This window comes from Pelobates fuscus, chromosome 3, assembly GCF_036172605.1.
Source record: "Pelobates fuscus isolate aPelFus1 chromosome 3, aPelFus1.pri, whole genome shotgun sequence".
Lineage (NCBI taxonomy): Eukaryota > Metazoa > Chordata > Amphibia > Anura > Pelobatidae > Pelobates > Pelobates fuscus.
In genome coordinates, this window is record NC_086319.1 from 372,405,589 (window position 1) to 372,429,148 (window position 23,560).

Sequence of the window (23,560 nt, forward strand, 5' to 3'; positions counted from 1 at the left end):
TCGAATTATATACGAAACGAAAGGTCAAATGCCGAATGCATTAACTTTTTGTTTCAGTTCTTTCTTTTAACCCCTTAATGACACACCTTCTGGAATAAAAGGGAATCATGACGGAATATATCCGTCGTCTGTCCTTAAGGGGTTAATAGACTCCGTGCTGCAGGAGAATTAACCCCGACAGCACTGAGGAGAAACAAAAAAACCTGGATCTCCCTGCAGCAGGAGACAACCCGTGCGTGTAGAAGTCTCCCTGCAGCCCTGCACGGGTTAAATCTCTCCACACTGGTGGCTAATGCTATTACGAGCTCTCCCTGCATCAGGAGACTTAACTGCTGGTACCAGATCCCCCCTTATTGCACTAGCGACTGGGCAGCAATAGCAGGGGAGAGTATGGGGGAGGATTTAACCTCCCTTTTATTAATATGGGTTTTAATGAGGGGGGGGAGGAGAGGTAGGAATTGTTAATATTTATTACAAGGAGGGAGCTGGTACTGCTGCTAGCTTGCTCCTTGCTTTTTTTTTTTTTTTTGCACACGGGCAGTGTTATTTTCATCCTAATGGGCGAAAACAAATTATTTTTTACCGAATTTCCTCCTTAAAACTAATGTTTTATGGACAAAATTTGGAATGGACGAATGAAGTTTGTATTTAGTACGAATTCATTTTCACGAAATAAAAATGTCACTGGTGCACATGTCTATTAATTAACCAATTTGTAATCAACTTTCTTGTGATTATACATTTTTCACCTTTTCAAGTATACCTGTACATCTACATTTATGAGTGACAGAGAGGAACTTAATTATGATAACTAATTTTTTCCACTTTATAAAATGGGAAGGTACGCAGGGAGGTTTGTATTTGAAATACTGAAAAACCTACACAGTGCCTTATTTGGATGTGCATGATGGTTGATTGACAGGTTTTACAGGGCTCTAAAATGCCAGTGCCCAACTTTTTGCTCTTTAATGCCACTTTTGATACCTGCAGACATCATTCATGTAGCCAACGTTTCTGTTTTTAAATAGCACCAAGGATCTTCACACACAGTGGGGGATCCATGGCACACTTACAATTGTTGAATTTTCACTTGCTCCAGTTTAATTTCTACTCGCCAATGGGTAGTGGGCTAGTGGAGATTTTGAACCCAATATAGAATATATATATATATATATATATATATAAATGCACAAGTGAGGGCAGGCTTGGGGGGCAAGTACAAGCAAATGGTCAATTTTGCAACCAACTCAACTCCTTGCTATCCATACAGAAATTCTTGTTACGCTATACTCATCCCCAGTGGATGCTTCAGCTCAGTAAACATGAGTTAGATGTACCACCTTCTTCCTTAGCTCCTTTTGTCGTTCTCTGAAATCCTCCAAGCTCCGTAGCTCCTCCCGTAGCGTCGCTGCCAGCTGGATGTGTGAGTTTCCTATATTCTCAATTTCTATGACAATATACAGGTAAATGTAAAAAAAATGCCACATGTAATAAAATACATACAATCTACGATATGAGTTTAAATTATTGGATGTGTAGATTTCTTTCCTATATAACCCATTGCTAATGCAGGGTTATTCACTAAAATGTGAATTCTCACGAATTCAAAGAAAAAATTCTAATTTTATATAGGTAAATTGGAAAAAGAAAATCTCCAAATTTGCTATTTTACAATTTCAGCTATATTATCTTAAAATGTTAAGTTATCTTTGAATTCATGTTTCATTTTCGGACAATTCACACTTCAGTGAATAACCTCTTGATGGTATCTACTCCTATAACCACATCCCGGTCCCCAGTGTAAATATTCCTGTACTAACTTTTTCTATAAGCAATGATTATATCTCTTTAACCGCTGATAAAACTATTTTCTATAAACTGTAATTTAGCAGCCATTGTAATCACATATTTTAAATTCTCATCTAATCACTCATACACCACTTCCAAAGTGAATTTCCTACAAGCTCCTGTGAACTCTTCTTAAATCTCCCCAGTAACTCTTCTTTCTTTACTGGGGGCTGTAGTGATATCTATGGTTATACTGTTCCTGTAGAGAACAGGTACTGATACCGGTATATCATATCATATATTAAATGTGAAGAACCAACAAACGTTACATGGGTACTTTATAACTCTGCAGCGCCCTCTTCTGATTGATTAGAAGTGTGTACATTTGCAAAATACTGGTAAGCAGATGAAGGCAACGACATAAGTAGTTAAATGTATATGTTATTGCTGTTTAGTGTGTTACTTGCATTATATAGTTCATGTATTAATTATAATTGCCTGTTCCTCAAAGTTCTATATATTTGTATTTTTTATGGTTGTCACCACATGTTTAAGGACTACTCCCCAAAGACTAGTCCTTGTTCAAAAATAATTAATAAATAAATAAAGAATGTTATGTTAGTTCATTTTGGAACTGTGTGCCCTGTATGGATTTTTAAGGATCCCAACAACAGTCTTAAGACCTATTGGCTGGCTACATGAATCCCTTTAGCACGGGACAAGTTACAAAGAGAGCTAGGCTTGAAAGCCGCAAGTGTCTTTGTTAAGATAGGAGTTATCACATTGCAGGCAGAGGGGACGATACCTGCTTGGAAGGAGAGCTCCAGAGAGAGACTCCAACTTCAGCTGAATGGTTTTCACGGTGAAGTCTCCCTATCCTTACTATGTCTTCATTAAGTCTACATTCCTCCAAAATTGACAATATAAGAAGCATAAAGAACACAGTACTTCAAATCACTGCACAATAAGCTCAGACAAGTATCAAGACCCCACAGGCCGTATGTAGATTACCAGTTTGGCTCCCTGTGTAATTCTTCATGTAGGGATAGTTAATGGGGCCAACAAAATATATGGTTCTGGGACCCCCATCTAATCCCTGGGGAGCTGCCTAGCACTGCCTTATGGTAATTCTTGCTCTGATGAGATGCACACATCTAATTATTTTGTTTGCTTGTTTTAAGCCCTTTAAACAATACAAAATATGATCACCAATGACTGATCTACACAGCAAGACCCCCTTGTCCCATGCCTAATTATTACATAGTTACATAGTTAGATAGCTGAAAAGAGACTTGCGTCCATCAAGTTCAGCCTTCCTCACACCTGTTTTTTGCAACTATCCATTCAACTATACAATGTATCTTTAATGCACGGCATGGAATGTCAGTCTACAAATGGAATGAGTCCAGAAACTAACAAGTTTACAATATTAACAGAGCTTAATAAGAGTAATCTAAAAGCAGAAAGGTGCTACTTACGTTGTTTTAATGTATCAAAGGACTCTCGCAGTTTACTGAAATTAACAAACACAGATTATGGTTATAGAATTACAGTTGCCATCACACCAGGTTAAGTTTACAATGGTCAAGTATAAGCCATCAATATTTATCCACCATACATTATAAATATTTAGTGTCTTGTTTTTTTCCTTCATGAAATTGCTTTAAATTATCTGAAACTTGTTCTAACCAGATCTACTGCAAGAAAAAAACCCATAATTGGCTTCATATCAAAGGTAACAAGGTCCAGATTTTCAGTGCTCCAAAACAGACCTGAGTTTGTGGATGTCACGTAGACGGTCTGTCATCATTGGAGCCCTGGTCATTTGGCATCATTCATGAAATATGTGGATGAAACATTGTTATTTTGTCACTTATATGTGGGTGTGTGTATATTGTATTATTATGTTGCTCAATGGTACTCATTTTATTGGTATCTTAAGGATGAAGGCCTGAGATGATCTTGCCAGAAATTGAACCCAAGGCTTGATTCAATTTTATTGCCGGTACCTTGACCAGTTGTGCTATTTCACCATTAACAATACATAATGTATCTGTAATAAAACACAAGTCACATTTCAGAATAATGAACAGGAGAAGAGACTATTGAGCTGGGTCACCTTGTGATTTCAGCCGGTTCACCATGACATTGAGAACATTATCGGGTTTATAAATGAAATACCAAATTGTAGTGAACTTAAAATTGATTTGCAAAATGTAGTCTAAAATGGATGATTTTGAAAAAAATTCTCCAACTCAGCTATAGTCTAAATTTTGCAAATCGAATTCAGCTCCGTGCTCAGTGAATAAACCATTATATATTTATAAAATATTTTACCAGGTACGATACATTGAGATTTCTCTCGTTTTCAAGTTATCCATTGGTTAACAAAACCAAAAAAGCAGTGATACATACATTAAAGCGACTCAAACACATTCAAGGGCATTTGCATATTTTGCAAAGAACCCCGGAGGTCACAAGTTCATTTGGTCTGTGGTTGTCTTGTGGAGAAGCTAAATGGAGATATACCTACCCAAAGCTTTCCCCCGTAGATGGTGCCATCTTTCGGTTCTGTCTTCAACCCTTGGTGGTCCATACTGCATCACTGTTATATTCTTCTGTGTGCTCTATGGAATGTTGGATCCTCCATAAAACTATTTGCACGATTCAAGTGCGAGAAACAAGCCAGTGAAAACTCTTACATTTATTTGTGTGATTGCATTATTTCAAAATGTGGATTTTCTCTTACTTGAGCTCAGTCTGGCCTCCAGCTTTCCTGGCAATTTGGACTAACTCCTTCCCGTATTTCTCTTCTGCATGGGCTCTGGTAACAAAGGAAAGGTACAGAAAATAAGTTAGAGCAAAATTGGCATAAAATGTTTAATTAAAAACTGTGAAACTGTAGTAATATCAATAATGAAAATAGTTATAGTTATAGTTAAGTCATACACAATTTTTGCACTCTCTGTCACAGAATACTAGCAGAATTTCTGTTCACAAATAGTAGAAATAACCAAAGAGAACTTTATTGATATATAATTTTGGATCTCTCGATGTGAAAAATTGCAGAAAAAGTTATTTTTTGCCAGCAGAGGGCGACACACTTCACATTCAATTCCTGTGAAAATCCAGTTTCTGTTGGCTCTTAAAATGTGGAAATAACTAATGAAAGTGCCAAATAAACCCATGTATGTACATACCGAGCATATACCTGTCTATGTTAAGCACTGTATATTTCAAATGCATCATATTTCATTAAGGTATGCAGACAATGATTTTATTTTTATTTTGTTAAAGGTACACTGCCAAAATAAACAAAAACAAAAAAAAACACTATTTAGTATGTGTACCGACAAAGAAAACATGCATGTCTTTAATTATGAATTTTCTTTTATTGGAGCACATGCAAAAACAGTTTTCAGACACTGGAGATCTCTTGTCTGCTACCTTTGCAAGCCCTCCCCTTCTAACCCCGCCCAGACTTTCTGTGTCTGTCCAATCACAGACTTTCCAATGCAGCTCAATGAGAAGCGCCTTTGCAAGGTAGATGCTCTGAGCAATTGCTGCCTCTAGAGTTTAGCTCCACTTTGCTAACCGAACCAGGAAGTAACAGGACCTGTTGTCTAACTGACAGCCAGGGGATAATTAACAAGAGGACACTCTTGTTATATAAAGCTTTTCAGCAAGCTAAAGTGCTTTAGGAGTCTGGTGTGTCCTTTTCATTTACATACAGTATTAAAGGCACAATCTCTGAAACAATTCCAAACCGTTTGATTTCCAATATGAATTAGAACTGAGACTGACCATCAAAATGTATTCAAGTTTGTAAAAAAAATATACTATATAAAGTGAATAAGCATGAAGGAGCACTGTAAAGCAGATGGACTTCTGTCGTGGTTCTGATGGGTAGATGGAGGTAAAAATAAATAAATAAGTAAGCTGAATGTAGAAGCTGGAGTTAAGAAAGAGTGAGATGGATGGAGAAGGGTCTGGAATACAAAAAATGGGAAAATACGTAGAATATTCAAATCTTCGAATAATCTCAGCTTGCAGCCCTACCTTGAAGGACATCGTATGACAGTATAATTATCTCACCTCTGTTTCAGAAGATCTTCAATATCTTTACACATCTTCCTCCCATCCAGCAACCTCTGCAGGATAACTTCATATCCAGTATTGAGGGTAAGGTCAGTGCACTGAGAACAGAACGACAGACAAGAAGATTAGTGTTCTGTAGTTATATCCATGGTGTATTGGATCCAGTAGCGTTTCCACTTTACGTGCAACAGTGTCCATCATTCCATCAAAGAAAGATGGCAACCGGCAACATCTACAGTGTACAGTCACTGGCAACACATGGTAAAGGAATAGAAATAAGTTATTTATTTCATAAACATACCAATGTGATACCCAGATCTGGGGAGAGAGTTGAAAGATATACTCCTCAACAGAACCCGGAGATATTATGGAAACAGAGAGTTTGAACGTTAATCAAGCTTGGTAAGGATATCGGAATATTGTGTACAGTATGTTAGAATAAATGCAGTATTCCTGCAGACAGCAGGGGGCAGGTTTCCCAAGGGGAACCCAAACACTGGCATTATTCTGTATGGCAAGGAAATCCACAGTCTGGCATAGCACACCGAGCAATGCTGAATGTTTAATTAAACTCGATTTTTGTATTCTCTAAACTGGGAATTATCATGCTTTGACAAGAGAATTTCAGATTAGTAGAAGTCCAAACCTCTTTAATAAATCTTTAATACATCCCCACCTAAGGATATGATGGAACCAGGTAGTCAGCAGGATAGCTGACTACCTGGTTCCATCATATCCTTAGGTGGGGATAGTACCACCCATGCTGTAATCACTAGAGCAGGTCTTGCTCTACAAATTGTAAGTACAATACCTTTATTCAACTATCCCGGATTTACAGTACTTACTACACTATCAGAGTGTCTCTCCCTCTTGTTTTTTATATATTCTCATCTGGAGGATCAAAATCATCTGTACCAGCTTGTATCCTTAGACGGGGATTATACCGTCCACGCTGAACAAAGTAGAGCTCTTTTATAGCTCTACCCTATGTGAGTGATTTTCCTAAAGTTACCCAGCACTAATACTTGCACTGTTACAAACTGTATTGCACTATTATTTTCCTTTGTTTTTATTTTGAGGTATTTTACCAACCTTCCCCTCAGAGGTGTATGTACGTATTACCCTTGGGCGCAGTATACGCCATATTTTATATGTTTTTTGTTTCACTAATATACAAGGTTTTTGGGAATACTTGTATTGTATACAGCAGCCCTCACTGATTCACCACGTTATAGCGAGCGCCTATACACTCTGTTTTTTTCCCAGTTCTAAATCAGTGATCTTACCACTGTGCTAATCAGCTGTTTATTAGGAGTAATGCTTTTATTTTATTTCTGTGTTTTGTAGTTTTTCTCAAATGTCCTGTTGTAACTTTTTTTTGTAAGTTTAGCGACTATACTTTAATGGCTTTGTTTCCTGGTTGTATAAGTTGCAATTTAAAAAAAAAAAAATTTCTGAATCCCGACCAGATTCCTATTGTGCTGAGCAACCCACCCATCCGCTATGTGTGCCCCTTTGGAGGGGACCACAAGAAAGCATACATTGAGCAGAATCTCTTAAATCTGTTTAAGCAGTAAGTATTGCAGTTAGCATGTTAATCTCTAATGTAGGACCCACTGATGTTGGAGTACTATGACGTAGTGGTGGGCTTCACACAATATGGCCATATCCCCATATTCGTTTGCTTAGTTAGGTGATTTTAAGTAGCCATGTGAAATTTAAAACTGTGTGATTTTTGCATGTGGCTGTTCCCTAATTTGTACTTGCATATAAATTGCAATATCAGGAAACTAATGACTGACTGTGTGCAATATGAGCGCTCGCTGACTTCCGCAATCAAATTACTCAACAAAGGATACCAAAAGATATCATGATATTGCAACCAGGTAAAGAAGTCAATAGGATTATATAGTCACTACATTTTACACAATAACTAGAAAGTAGAACACATTGCAAAAAAAACTTACAAAATTAAAGGGACACTCCAGGCACCCAGACCACTTCTGCCCATTGGAGTGGTCTGGGTGCCAACTCCCACTACCCTTAACCCTGCACGTGTAATTATTGCAGTTTTTATAAACTGCAATAATTACCTTGCAGGGTTAAGTCCTCCTCTAGAGGCAATCTATCAGACAGCCACTAGAGAGACTTCCGTTTTCTTAGAACACGAAAAGTGTTTTAAACGACGCTGGACGTCCTCACGCAATGTGAGGACCTCCAGCGTCGCTGAAATCCCGATAGGAAAGCATTGAATAATGTATTGTGGCCTGGTTGCCATTTATGTTGCCGGGCATCGAAGGAGGCAGGGAGCCCATTACTTACTGTGCTCTTTCTGCACAGCTCCCTCACACACCCTGCAGTGAGCTGGCAGCTGGGATATCATATCAGGGTGGCTGGGTGGACCTCTTAATTACTATATGTGTGTATATGAATGTGATTTTTGTGTCTGTATGCCAGTAATTATGCGTGTATGTGATTTTGTTTGTGTATGACTGTTATTATGTCTGTGTATGTGCGTGCGTGTATGTATGTTTGTAATTGTGTGTATAGTTCTGTGTTTGTATGTGTATGTGGGTCTGTGATTGTGTGTGTATGTATGTCTGTAACTGTTTATATCTGTGATTGTATGTGTGTATATCTGTGGTTATGTGTATGTATATACATGTGTTTGTGTTTAGTAGTTCACTCCCTAATTTGGTATCCTTAAATATGGCAATCCCACATAAGGATAACAAATAAGGGAGTTATCTACTAAACAAATGAAATATCAAAATTAAGAAAAGGGCTTTTGAAGTTTTATTATATAAAGTAACGTATTTTTCCACGTATAAAACTTAAAAAAAAAAATGTAGTCTAACATTAGGGGTTGTCTTATACACAGAATGTTACTGCAGGGGTTAAAAAAACTTGTGTGTGGGGCCTAAGATGGCGCCTGCAGCTACCCAACCAGGGATGCCACATCCCAACCACGACCCCCCCATTAGGACACGTAAACGGACAACTCGAACAATGAGGTTGAACCCACGACCCCTACTAAAACACGGTCCTCAAGTGACGGTATAGAACATGATAACAAAACCGAAATGCCAGATTTGCATGCAAACAATTCAATGTCGTACCCTGTTATTGTTGTTATTAACAAATGTTCATATGATATTTAAAAATGAAAAATAAAGAATCTTTAAAAAAAAGATGGCTCCTGCTGCATTTCAGTGTGCCACGGCCCACACACATACCTGGCCTCTCTCCCGCTGATTGTCCAGATACACACACACTAACACACTCACTAACAGACACACACATACTAACACATTCACTAACAGACACATACACACACACACAGTAACACACTCCCTAACAGACACACAGACACACTAACAGACACACACACACACACACTAACCTACCTTTGGGAGTGCTGGGGTGGATTCTCGCTTTTCCTGCGGTCCAGTGGGGCTGCTGGCCGGTCACTGCAGTTGACGAGGGAGGACTGATCCTCCTGCTCGGCTCCCTCGAGCACCGGGTTTGTGATGCCGTGGCCGGAGTGGCGTCATTTTCTGTCTCCGGCATCACTGCGGTGCACTGAGGGAGCTGAGCAGGAGGATCAGTGCTCCCTCGCCGCCCACCCGGAAAGTGCAGCCGCAGCCGGCCACGGGGGGTGGCTTTTTTTGCTGCCTCCAGAAAGTGCCACCCAAGGCAAATGCCTTGTCAGCCTCACAGTTAAAACATAAAACCTAAAGACTGCAGATCTAGCTAATAGGATATCCAGGCCTATTCCTTGTGTAACAACTTCTTGAACAGAAAAAGTGCAACTATTGTATAGTTGTATATGGCAACTGAACACAGTTGCAAGTACTAAAGAAACAGTTGCAGTTGGTACATTTCTCTGCAACTGTTTCTTTAGTACTTGCAACTGTGTTCAGTTGCCATATACAACTATACAATAGTTGCACTTTTTCTGTTCAAGAAGTTGTTACACAAGGAATAGGCCTGGATATCCTATTAGCTAGATCTGCAGTCTTTAGGTTTTATGTTTTAACCCTTGCTATTTTAGGGTGATAGTGTGTGTTTTTTCATGTGTGTGTGTGGGATGTTTATATATTTTTTGTTTCAATAAAGTTTATCAGTTTTTAAGCTATAATTACTTGATACTTAATTTGGGGGTAGTGGTGGTGAGGAGAAGTACCCCGGTTTCACGAGGAGCTCTCCAAATATCCTGTGATGTCTGCTTTATATAAATATATACTTTTGTGTGATAATTTTGTTTTCTGGAATGGCTATTAAACTTACAAGACAAACATATCAAATCCTAAAATCACTTCACAATGAAATCTTATTTTACTCATTGTATTTTGTGTCATGTAATTGCCAAAAATAAACTGATATCCTAGATATATTATGTATTCTGTAAATCAGGACATATACATTAATTTGTTTTAAATTACTTTTCTTAAGCTGCACTAATCATGCAGGTATTATTATCGACAAAACTGAAAAAAAAAGTTTTTTTATTTTGTTGCATTAATGTGTATTTTTTTAATATAAAAAATAACAAATTTACATTTACAAAGCCCTTTTTTTTTTTTTAAATCAAAGAAACAGTTATAATTTGTGTTGGTGTAGTAAGTGAGAAAGATGGAAATTGCGGTTGAACACACACAGAGCAAAAATGCAAAAACTGCTTTGGTCCTTAAAATAAACAAATTAAGCTTGGTCCTTAAGCAATCCCTAGTCACCTTCAATTTAGGTGATATTTAGAGCTCTGTTGCATTATGGAGCTCTTCAAAGATTTAAGGCCAAACATTTGAGAAGGGGTCTTTCCTATTCGAACATCTCGTGAAAAATCCAAAATAAAAAATGTAAAAAGTTGATTTGGTGTATAAAGGAAAATTAAAGTGATAGGAATACGAATGTAGTTGTTGAAGTAGGACGTAGACGCTATGATTTGATGAAACAAACTGGTTGCTTTCAAAACTCTCAAAACTATGTAAAATTTTTCTTGACAAGGTAAACTATAGCAATAAAAATAGCCAGGTAATTGGCTCAGAGATTTAACTGCCCATGGAAGTCAATAAATATCCCAAGATGTGCACCTGCAATCAGTAACATCTACTAAGCTGACCACAGACAGTTAACAAAAACGTATGCCGATCTTTAGATCAGGTTAAATTACTTGTTATTTGTATTCGATCTAATATAAAAGAAGCAATATTAACGATTATTTGTTTGACAAAAAGCTCGCTATTTTGGTAGATATTTGTTAGATCAGCTAGCTGTTTGGTTAGATCTCTCATAATTACTGAAATATTAGGTATTTAACATGGGGGGCTATCAACATTCTACAATATTAAAGTTGATAGATCTCTGTTAGGTTATGTAAGATCAGGTGGTTTCTACATGAGATCACATAATTAAATAACTATTTCACAGAATTACTAAGATATTAGGCATTTCATATGGGGGAGGGGGGACCATTCAGTCTGTGCACTTGCAATCGGCAAGATATATTAAGGTTCAACAATGCCAAGTAAAAACATCCAGTTATTTAAATGTACATAGGGATTTTGGATAGTGGGCAGGTAACTTTTTTATTTTTATTTTTTATTCTATGTTTTGGGGCTAATGAGTATTATAGTCATTACTGCTGCTCAGGTGTAGTGGGTGTATGAGCGCAGGGCTTAATTTTGTATGTTTAAACTCACATAGAGCGTATAGTGGAAACATATACTGGGACTACATCTTCACACCAACTCATAGATAGAGCATATAATGGACACATTTACTCCCGATGTGCTTCACACCAGCTCATACACAGGGAAAATACCAGTCACATATACTGAGGCTGTGTATTCACACCCACTCATACAGAGAGGCTATCTTGGTCCCAAATGCCGATTTAGATAAGCTAGAAGACAATATATTACAAAACAATATATTACCTTCCACGTTCTGAAAGAAGCCTGCTAAAATAGGTAACAGGTAAAAGCAAGCCTTGATAGAATAAACAAGTTCTATACAGGTATGTACTTCAGTCACCCAGGGAAGCTTTCTCTTACCATGGGTATTGGCCTTTTCTGTTTCTTTATCCTGTGATATTCAGGGAGTCTTGATACAGAGAGTATATCCATTATCAGGACTCTTTTGCTAAATGCATCATTAGACGTATAAACATATTTAACTGCTCACCAAAAACCTCCTAAATGTGACCTATTTGTTAGACGGAAGCCCAAATGTAAGAAAGTGGGAGGAACTGAAAGAACAGAAACCCAGGTACTTATACTGGTCAGTAATCTAAATTACTAGTGTACTTACCTGAGGTGGGAAAACAAACTAAACAGCCTGTATTTTGGCTGCATATGGGTATTTGTACAACTGACAGCCTATTAAACTGGTTAAACTAAAAGCTTATATATGTACCGCCATATGCCATTCGTCATCACCAGTGGGGTGAGGACCTCCAGCGTCGCTCATTTCCCCATAGGAAAGCATTGAAATGCATTTTTAATGCTTTCCTATGGGAAGCGCATTGCCGCGCATGTGCTTTAGGTCTCCCCGGCCAGTGGGCGGGATCAGTCTCACCCACCGACCGACGCAATGCAGAGGAGCAGCGGCAGCGGGGGAGGAAGCAGCGACAAGGGACATCGTTGCTGCCTCAGGTAAGTTACTGAAGGGGTTTTCACCCCTTCAGCAACCAGGGATTGGGGGGTGGGAGGGAGAGGGGAACTGCAGTGCCAGGAAAACAATCTGTTTTCCTGGCACTGGAGTTTCCCTTTAAATCTCCCGATTTTAACCCGAGTTGTCATATTAGTACGAATGTGATTTAATGTTTCAAGTTCGCTTTCAACGTGTATAAGCTGTCAAATCATTCTAACACAGTTTTTACATGTTACACAGGGAGGGCTCCAGGGCACATCTGGCGCCACAATCACTGCAGAGGGCTGTAATGGTTAGGGTGCATGGAGTGTTTCTTTAATTTGTTTTAAGAAGAATTTTCTCATATTGCTGAAATTGAAAGATTGGACTGATTCTTGTTCATGGAGATCGATATATGATCTCAATTCCCAGAATGTTTTTTTTTTAATACAGTTTTTATTTATTAAAAGAAGACCGGAGGGGGGCGGAGCCTGCGCTTGAGCTGTATGGACGCATAGAGACGGAGCTCCCCGGCTAACGGCTTCTAAAGCAGCGTGAAAAGCATTTAAACAGCCCAAAATCACGGCAGGAGTACGGTACCTACAGCATGGCACAAAGAGGATCAAGGAAAGCGACGGAGACCAAGGAAAAACACTCCTTCTTCGCCGCGAAACAGGCAAGTCAAAAGCCCGCGGCCCCATTACAGCAAGATGGCGACGGCAGTGGAGACGACAGAGAAATGTCGAGGCCACACTCCCCACAGGACACCATCCAAATTCAGGGAGATCAATTCCAGAAAATGCTGGACGCTGTAACTGTTAAAATCCAGAACACAGTGCAAGCAGCTATTGCAGACCTGAGGAGGGACATCCTAGACCTTGGTAACCGCACAACCCACATGGAGAGCAAAATGGCTGACTATGCTGAATCACACAACAGCATAGTAACCAAACTAGATGAAATGGAAGATCGGCTAGAGCACCAGGAGCTAAAAAATATCGATTTGGAAGATAGATCCCGACGCCAGAACCTACGGGTAAGAGGAGTACCTGAAGACGTCCCAGCCGCAGACCTTGTGGCCTACCTAACGGGATTGTTTCAAGCACTAGCTCCTGATATCCCACACAGCATGTTGCTCCTGGACAGAACCCACAGGGTGGCGAAACCGCAACACCTACCGGCATCTACAGCTAGGGATGTCCTCACGAAGCTACATTATTATCATGTCAAAGAGGCGATTCTCCGATCCAAACGCTCGCCACAAGACATGCCGGAAAAATACAGAGCCATTCAAGTGTTCGCTGACCTCTCCGCCGAAACCCTGAAGCGCAGGAGAGCCTTTAAAGAAGTAACATCAGAGCTGAGAAACAGAAACATCCAATACCGCTGGGGCTTCCCAATCAAGCTGCTTATAGCCAGAGAAGGTAAAACTCACGCAGCGACGGATGTAGGCACTGCGATCCGCATGCTAAGAAGCTGGGGCATCAACATCACGACAACCGAGCCCGAAAGATCCAAACGACCAATGGAGATACAACCGGAGTGGAAGCAAACCAGACATTCCAAGTCCTCCAGATCGGCGACGGACATGTAACAGGGTTGACAGGCTGCTAATCATCTTCTATTTGGGTAGCCTACCCTAAAGACGAGACAACCTGGATATTATGACCCAGGGGACTTGTGAGAATTGACTTATTTCAAACAAGATCTGAAAATGGGTAATATAACTTAATTCTGCGCTACATATGGTACTCTATTGCATAGTGCCAGAGATTAATAGGGGATATGCTGTAGCAGCAAGAGCCAGCAACAGGGGGGAGGGGGGCCGAGGGTTCTGTTTTGTATACTACACAGGGGGGGCGGCTTCACCTCTGAGAACCACACTGGGCCCGCTTTACCCCTATCCGGGCAGGGCAAGTCGATGTCTTACATGGCACCCACCTCCTCCCGCCCAACGCCCAACACCCAAAGAAACACCATAATATGAGACCCATAGTTAGTACGGGGTAGTATCGTTATAACTTTATTTAGCGGCCCTAAGCCCTGCAGTGATTTCCTTAATCGGACTAAGCATATAACTCACAGGGGTCACTTACCAGAGCCGGAGGCTCGGGGGCCAAGGTCGGCTGGGTATCCAAGGTCTCGACCTGGTTCCACGCACCCCCGCGTAGGGCATAGCTAGTGGGAGAAACTAGCAGGAATTAATCTATCCGCGCATTCCCGTAGGGCGCACTACCCGGGAAAATGTTTTGGTTATGGTTATGTTTATATGTTTACTGTTATCGTTATTTTTTTTTCTTGGCAATGTCTATGATCGAATATACTGATACCTATAAAGATCTTGAGAGGAAAGAATTCCGAATGCTACACACACACAGACACCCTCGCACGCACAGACTTAACTGGGGCCACACAAGACTCCTCCAGAGACCCGGATACCTCCTGGGGTTTACACTTAGACGTCACGGGACGGACAACATAAGGGGATCCAATGGTCTAAACTCGAGCCACAAAACAAGATCAGCACAACCGCCAGTCACTCACATTCAGTCTTAAACTATATTCCCATAATGTGCAGGGTTTGAATATCCCCTTCAAGCGTCATGCACTAGAAAAGGACATACGCAAAACGCAGGCGGATATCGTATATCTCCAAGAAACGCACTTCAGGGGCGACACTCACCCATCCCTGTGTACCCAAAAATACCCCCACCAAATCCACGCCACAACACCGCACAAATCCAGAGGAGTCTCCATACTCCTAAGTAAGGACCTGACTGTCTCACCAAACACACACTTTATAGACCCAGGGGGGCGTTACATCATTTGGCAGGGCGCTATCAATGACTCAGACTACACCTTGGTCAACATATATTCCCCAAACGCTAATCAAAGGAACTTCCTTCACGGGGTTCTCACAAAAGCAGTTTCAGTAAGAAAAGGCACCCTGATACTTAGCGGAGATCTGAACCATGTTCTTGACCCAACAGTGGACTCCACCAGATCTCCCTCTACCCCAAATTATGGCACCCTTAAAAAACAAAGCAAAGCAATTAGAAATCTGTTAGCCACGTTCGGCCTACGAGATGTGTGGAGGGCCCTTCATCCGAAAGAAAAAACATATACCCACCACTCCAAAGCACACAACTCCTACTCGAGAATTGATGGGTGTCTAATGCATGATACATCCATGTCCCAGGTGATGGGTTGTGAGATAGCGCCCATTCATTGGTCTGATCATGCCCCAGTCATAACAACAATTACAAGCTCATACGAATATAAACAAAGAAGCCCCTGGCGTCTGAATGCACAACTCCTAAAGGACACAGATTTCTGTACTACACTAGAAAAAGACCTACAGCACTACTTCGCCACAAACACTGCGTCAGTCCGAAACCCACACGTGCTATGGCTAGCCCATAAAGCTGTAATTAGAGGCACACTAATAAGCAGATCATCATACCTTAAAAAAACAGCCGATAAAGATTTGTCTCAAACTACACAGCAGTTAGAACAACTACATAGGGAAAACCAAACGTTTCCAAGTCTAGACCACAAACGACGAATAACTGCCCTACAAGAGAAGCTCAAAGAGATCAGATTACACAAATTTGGATTCATGCTCAACAGACTAAAAATGCACACATATGTACAAGGCAACAAGGCGAGCAAACTCCTGGCCCAACGTTTGAGAGACAGACAACAACAAACACGAATTGCGCACATAATACATAAAACAGGCACTAAACTACACCTACCCGCAGAGATATGCAAGGAATTCGCACAATATTATGGCCAGCTATATAATCTCAAAGAGGACCTAAACACCCCAAATCCCTCAGACACTAGTATACAAGCATACCTAGCAGAGATTCCACTACCAGAGGTAACTGAATCCCAAAAACAGATTCTTGCATCCCCGATCACAGTACACGAAATAATTGAGTGTATAGAATCGCTCCCTAAAAGCAAAGCCCCGGGACCCGACGGGTACACCAATGAATATTACGAAAGATTCAAACACCTCCTGGCCCCGCAGCTCGCACTAGCATTTAACCATGCACGACAGACGGGGTCCTTCCCCCCTGAATTTTTAACGGCCAATGTGATAACCCTACCGAAGCCAGGCAAACCCCCAACACTCTGCCAGAACTTTCGCCCTATTTCACTATTAAACGCTGACACCAAACTCTATGCCAAGATTCTAGCCACACGACTTAAAAACATACTTCCATCAATTATCTCAGACGACCAAGTGGGATTTGTGCACGGGAGACAGGGATCGGACAACACCCGGAAAGTAGTAGATATCATTCAAACTATTCACGCAGACAACATGCAAGGCCTCATAGTCTCCCTTGACGCCGAGAAAGCCTTTGATAGACTAAACTGGCGGTTTCTCGAGGCAGTACTAACGAAATTTGGGATCCCACAACAATATCTAACAGCAGTTAAAGCCTTATATAGCTCTCCAAATGCAGTGGTGACCACATCGGGGTTCCAATCGGACCCGTTCGCCATTACCAATGGGACAAGACAGGGGTGCCCCCTGTCACCTCTTCTATATGTAATGGCCCTGGAACCACTAGCTGAAGCAATTAGACGCAACCCAAACATTCATGGAATCCAAATAAATGACCAAAACTACAAAATCAATTTGTTTGCAGACGATGTACTACTAACTCTTTCCCAACCAATCATCTCCCTCCCCAACCTCCAAAAAGAACTACAGAAATACAGTGCACAATCCTATTATAAACTCAACACCACAAAAACTCAAGCAATGGGAATAGGTATAGAGAGAGACATCATGGACAGACTACGGACAGCATTTAAGTATGACTGGAGACAGGACTATCTTACTTTTCTGGGTATTAAACTGACGAGATCCCATAATGCCCTTTTCACGATGAACTATCAAAAACTGCACGTAGAGATAGAACACACTCTAAAGACCTGGGAGGGAAAATATATGTCTTGGATAGGGCGGTGTGCGGCTATTAAAATGGTGATCCTGTATCTATTCCGCTCACTACAAATAAATACCCCCCCTAAATTCCTCAAGGCCCTACAAGCGACGCTTCTCAGGTTCAGTTGGCAAGACAAGAAGCCAAGAGTCCCATGGAAGCTCCTATCACGCACAGTGAAAGAGGGAGGAGTGGGCTTCCCAGACGTCAGGGAATATCACAGAGCCACACAATTAGCGAATGTAATAGGCTGCCACGCCATAGCACAGCCCCCACAATGGGTGGCACTGGAATCAGCCAGACTGGGGGGGAAACACTTGTCACACCTATTGTGGGCCCCTAGAGAATTACGACCCCAAACACCTAAGATGTTACCGACTACTAGGTTGATGCTCTCGATCTGGGACAAGAACAGGTATAGGGTTTGCTCGCCATCCAGATGGTCCCCAGCGACCCCACTGAGGTCCCTACATGTGTTGAACCCGTCATTCAACTATAAGACGTGGGCCTCACATGGGATAACCCACCTACATCAGCTGACCCATTCAGGGGTCCTGAAGAGTTTCGCAGAATTACAAACCCATCATAAAATACCACAAACAGCCCACTTCTCATACACACAACTCCACGGCACAATTGGGGGAGAGCACCATAAGACACACGAGACCCAAGCGACGGGACAAATGTCACGTTTTGAAAGCAAGTGTCTCAGCACAAGACACCCAACAAAAACCCTCTCATTCTGCTACAACTCTATTGTAGGAGAACCGAAAACACAGCTATGGGGTTTCCAGAGGGAATGGCACAAAGACCTAGGGAGAGACCTGACACCCCAAGAATGGGCCAGAGCATTTACAGCTCATAAGGGCTCATCACAGTGCGCCTCACACCTCGAAGTAGCGAGGAAAATATTATACCGGTGGTACCTGACACCCAGCAAGTTGTCCAAAATGTACCAATCAACAAGCAACGTCTGCTGGAGATGCCAGGAGACACCCGGGGACATGTATCATATTTGGTGGTCGTGCCCACGAATTAGGCCACTCTGGGTTAAGGTAGAAGGAATTATTCACAAAAGCATGGGGACACATTTGCCGCTAACAGCAGAGGCCTACTTACTTCACATTATCCCTCTCAACCAACTAAAACACGTCCGTAAATTAATGTTTTTAATAATTATAGCAACACAAACGATAATAGCCAGGTATTGGAGATCAGATGTAACCCCTCCCATAGAAGAGGTAATCGGTCTGATATCCACAAATGTGGCATATGAAAGGTTCGCTACACCTCAGGTGCCCACAAACGTACAGTCGTATGACCTGTGGCAAAACTTTAGAGCGCACCTCCCATCTGTCTACGATGAGACATGACATTACACGCCACATATTAAACTCACCAATCACACACAGAAAGACAGACATCACCGTGCAGACCAGGCGGAGTTCGTCGAAAGATAGACACACAACCCAATGGCAACTTTCCATAGTACTTGCCTTTCACTGTAAATAAGTTTATGTTTCCACCTATATACCTTATCTTGTATTTTGTATTTCTTAATTACATTATATACATACAAATTTGGGTACTTCGCAAACACAACACTTTAAGGGACAAGCTTACCAGCAGGTGAAACAACCTCAAACATAACAGCTAACTAGTACAAAATGTAACATATGAAAATAGTGTATAATAGAACAAAGCTGTTAATTTCAAAAAAAATGTTATGTAATGCAAACAAAAATGTTATGTAAAGCAAAATGTCTACTGGGCCATGTGGCCTCTTTCTCCTTATTTCTTCATTCTGTATCCCCCCCCCCCCCCCCCCCCCCCATTGCATTGCTTTGCGTTCTACTACAAATAAAAAACTGTCAATTATAAAAAAAAAAAGAAGACCGGAATAAGAGACAGGAATTAAATAAAAATCGATTGAGGAAAGGCAGGCCCGCACTGGCCATTGGGTATACCGGGCAAATCCCTGTCGGGCTGCGATGGCCATGGGCCGAGGCTGACAGGGTAGATCACAGGATTTCCCCTGTCGGCCCATGCAGAGCCGGCGCTATCTGAGCACTGGCCCTGCTGTGTGCCTTCATGGGCCGATGGGGAGATCAAAGATCTTCCTCACTGGCCCGAAGGCTGTGAAACGCGGTCGCTGGTGGTGGAGGGAGGGAGAGAGAGAGGACCCGGTGGAGATTTTACCTGCAGCTCCGCCGGGTTCCTCTAGCGAGGTCTCTCATCACTAAGACCACCAGGGATGGCATCACAGTCCCCCGTCCCAGGCATAAGGCAAGAAGGGAGGGGGGATATAATTTTTATTTTTTTTATTAAATACATATATGATATAATTAAATCTACCCCTCCAAACACCCAATCCCAAACATATTCACACACACAGCACCCTCAGACACACACACACAGCACCCTCACACCCTTAATATATAAAATAACCCTCAGTGAGTTAACAGACAAAGTAAATGAGAAACAAAGAATGTAACAGCAGATAAGAACACCCTCACACACACTGCACCCCTCACACATACACACAGCTGTGATTGAAAAATGCCCGGGCTAAAAAAATTTCCAGTCCGGCCCTGAGGAAAGGTAAATATGCTATGGCAATGCCGCTTTAACTCTTGACGTGTTTCTATTTAGTAAGGGTAGCTTCTGCAGATCTTCTCCTATTGTTTATGTTTACTAAACATTTGAGAATATTAAAGGAGCACAATAGGGTCAGGAACACAAACATGTATTCCTGACCCTATAGTGAAAACCCACCATTTAGGTGGCTTGCCCCACCTTAGCTCCCTCAGAATAGGTTAAAACTCACCTTATTTCCAGTTGTCTACAAGTCTGCCGGCGCTGGCCTTGGTGACATCATCAGAATTGCTGATTTTTAGCAAATCCAATGCTTTCCCAAGGGGAAAGCATTGGACTGACTAAAATCGGCAATGGGCATTGCCAAACGCCATTTTGGCCAATCAGCACCTCCTCATAGAGATGCATTGAATCAATGCATCTCTATGAGGAAAATTCAGCATCCCCATGCAGAGCGTGGAGACGCTGAACGGCAGAGCTGCCTACTGTGCAGCACTGACCCAGGAAGCACCTCCAGTGGCTATCTGAGGAGTGGAGGTGTCCCTAGAGGCAATGTAAACCCTGCCTTTTCTCTGAAAAGGCAGTGTTTTGCATAAAAATGCCTGAAAGCAATGATTATATTCACCAGAACAAAAACATTAAGCTGTTGTTGTTCTGATGACTATAGTGTCCCTTTAATAAATGACAAAAACCATGACTGGTGGATTATGTATTGCAGATTCTAGATTGTTTGTCAGTTGATGTTTGAATTATACATTTAGAATTTAACTAGATGTTAGTATCTCCATCTGCACTGAAGGAAAGCTTCCCATTGTGAACTTATAGCTGCATGGGTATATATGCGGAAGTTTTCAAAACTGTTTTGTGTAGTCTCCCAAGACCACAATTACTCATCGGTCCTCTAAACTGTATGACTAACAATACCGCACCTAACATCCTTTTTAGGAACCTATATTTAGAAACGAGAAAACAGATGTCGCACTTAAAAGCACAGTAAGTGCCATAATCATAGTTTGATCAATTTTCCAAGATTTAATTTGTATGAAGTTCGTTAAGAACATTTATCTTCAAATTCCCTCCTGTATAATTCCATTGAGTGGGGGAAAAAATAGACAAAAAAAGCATGCTTCCAATAAATTAAAAATAATGGTTTACTGGACTACTGAATGGAGCGGTCGCAGGTTGCAGAGGCTCCCGAGCAAAGCGACAATACTGACCATATTAGCCTGAACCAAGACAGATTTAGGGTCCCTGGGGGCCATATACTGCCGGGGAAGCTCGCAACGAACCCGCAGACACCAAGCATGACGGGGTCCCGAACCGTGCGAACCGCTAACCGCCTGAAGCCACGAGGCGAGGGCGCCATGGGAGAGACGGCCGCTCTCATGCCGTCACGACCCTGTGTGGACCCTACACAGAGCCCCTGTCCCCCCCCCATGGACCGTGGGGGTTATCCCGGTTCGCTTAAGCACGACAGGTGGACTATCGGAGGCTGAAGGCAGAATGCATGAGGGCAACACGGGGCCTAGCAACATGGCGCCTGCAGACCACGCTGCTGAGCCTGACCACACCCAGCCCCTACACGAGCGCTTAGACCTGCTGTTTCGTCATTTCTGGGCACAATTGGAGCAGAGACAAGCCCAACATCTTATCACTTATTATAGGGTGGTGGAACCGGAGGAGAGCATATGGCAAGAAGGGCAGACCCCGGGCAAGGCAGCCTCACACCAGTGGGCTGAGCGCCCTTCCAGGCAAGGGGTCAACAGGAGACAACCTCCAAGACACAAGCCACCTCGCAGGAGGGTTACCCGCCGCTGGCGGCGGAAGACCACCAGGACCCATCGCTGCGCCCAGAATGGGAGAGACCCGGCCCCGAGTAGGACCCGAGTCTGTGGCCACAGGGTGTCGACCCCGCACGAGACCTGGAGCTGGGGAGCAACCCCCCACCGCACGCAAACCTCCCCCACACCACAACACCCACAACCGCTGCTCCAGGAGGTGCCCAGTGACGGGGCTACTGAAGCTGAATCCCGGGACATTCCAGCACTGGGTATCGGATGAAACACCCGACGCCGAGCCTTACGGGAGACATGCCCTGCGAACGAACCGCGAGCATGTTACAGCTGAAGAGCGGTGAGGTATACGCCTTGGGGACCTTACACTTTGCCGATACCCTCACTTCTCCACTCCCCTGATATTTTCTGCGACCCACACCCGGCTGGAGTTGGGTCCAGCGTAAAAATGGGTGATCTAGTGACTTTCTGGACAATTTTTGGCGCATACCTGTATTGATAGTATTGTTTCAGCGGACTGCCGCTAAAATACAACCTCTATTGAGGGACGGTCCATATAGTGTTTAGCTAGCTCGACTCACGAGACTGTATGCATGTATAGCCTAATAAGCATGTCTCTCTTTAGCAATGGGAGCGTATGGACCGCCCCTACACATAGTCTGATTGTTTAACATTATTGAGAAAACTAAGCAATGCAATCCCACCAATGCTATCACTAAACATGCCCATCCGATATCTCTTATTTTGTAACATATCTGGGCCGGGACAGCTATCCCTAAGATAACCCTAGTTATATTCTTGTTATTAAGCATGGCACTAATACCCAGCCTGGTTACACCCGTGTTTAACTTTCGTAAAAATTGAGACTGTAACTACTAAGAGTCTGCCTTATTAAGTAATGGATGTCATACGATGTTTCTTCTGTCTAGCGTTTGTCTCCTTTACTTTAACTCTGTCGATGCTTCCATTTAAAGTATAGGCATAAGCATTATCACACCTTAGACCAACTTTACACATCCTGTTTAGCTATGAACACCAACTTGTATATGAAACCTGTCTACACTATTTTGATTACTTTTGTTTCTTATCCAAGCTTGTATCACTCTGTTTACTTGAATGTTTCACAAAAAAAAACAAAAAAACATGTCAATCTTTCTTTGAGGTGCATTGCACACCATCTTGATATTATTAACTCATGTTATCCCTAAATGCCTCCTCTTTCTCTTATGTACCCCATTACGCATCTGCCATAATAAAAGAAAGATTTACAAAAAATAATGGTTTACTGGTGACCACAGTGAAAGTCTATCCATGATTACGGCAACAAGGTATGTCAGATAGCAAGTCCTTATATATACAGACACCTCTTAACATTTCAAATGGACAAAGAGAGACACTTTCATTTTAGGAATGTGAGTGGGGGCAGGGCTTTTCTAGTGACTTACTAATAACAATTTATACAATAAAATGTAATTTAGAACAAGAACAATGTATCTCATTCACACAGACTGGTTTCTAAACACAGCGATTGCAGTATAAAGACACATTGCTGGGAGTATTATTGCTTTGGAGCTCTGTTATACACTCAGACACACCAACAATATAAAGTTCCTAGAAAAGAGGGACAGAGGGATTTGGGCTCCAAAATAGGGACTGTTCCTCTCACAAAGTGACGGTTGAGAGGTA

At 42.0% G+C, this 23,560-nt stretch overlaps 1 protein-coding gene across 1 annotated transcript in view; it reads right to left on the reverse strand.

The window, feature by feature from the left end:
- Positions 1-23,560, reverse strand: part of PSTPIP1 (proline-serine-threonine phosphatase interacting protein 1) — an 87,235-nt gene that overhangs the window by 20,612 nt on the left and 43,063 nt on the right. The window contains exons 2-5 of the mRNA XM_063445916.1: positions 5,884-5,984; positions 4,538-4,612; positions 3,267-3,301; positions 1,341-1,447 (exon numbers count right to left, since the gene is read on the reverse strand). Coding sequence (XP_063301986.1) covers positions 1,341-1,447; positions 3,267-3,301; positions 4,538-4,612; positions 5,884-5,984 — 318 coding nt within the window. The remainder of the gene's footprint in view (positions 1-1,340; positions 1,448-3,266; positions 3,302-4,537; positions 4,613-5,883; positions 5,985-23,560) is intronic.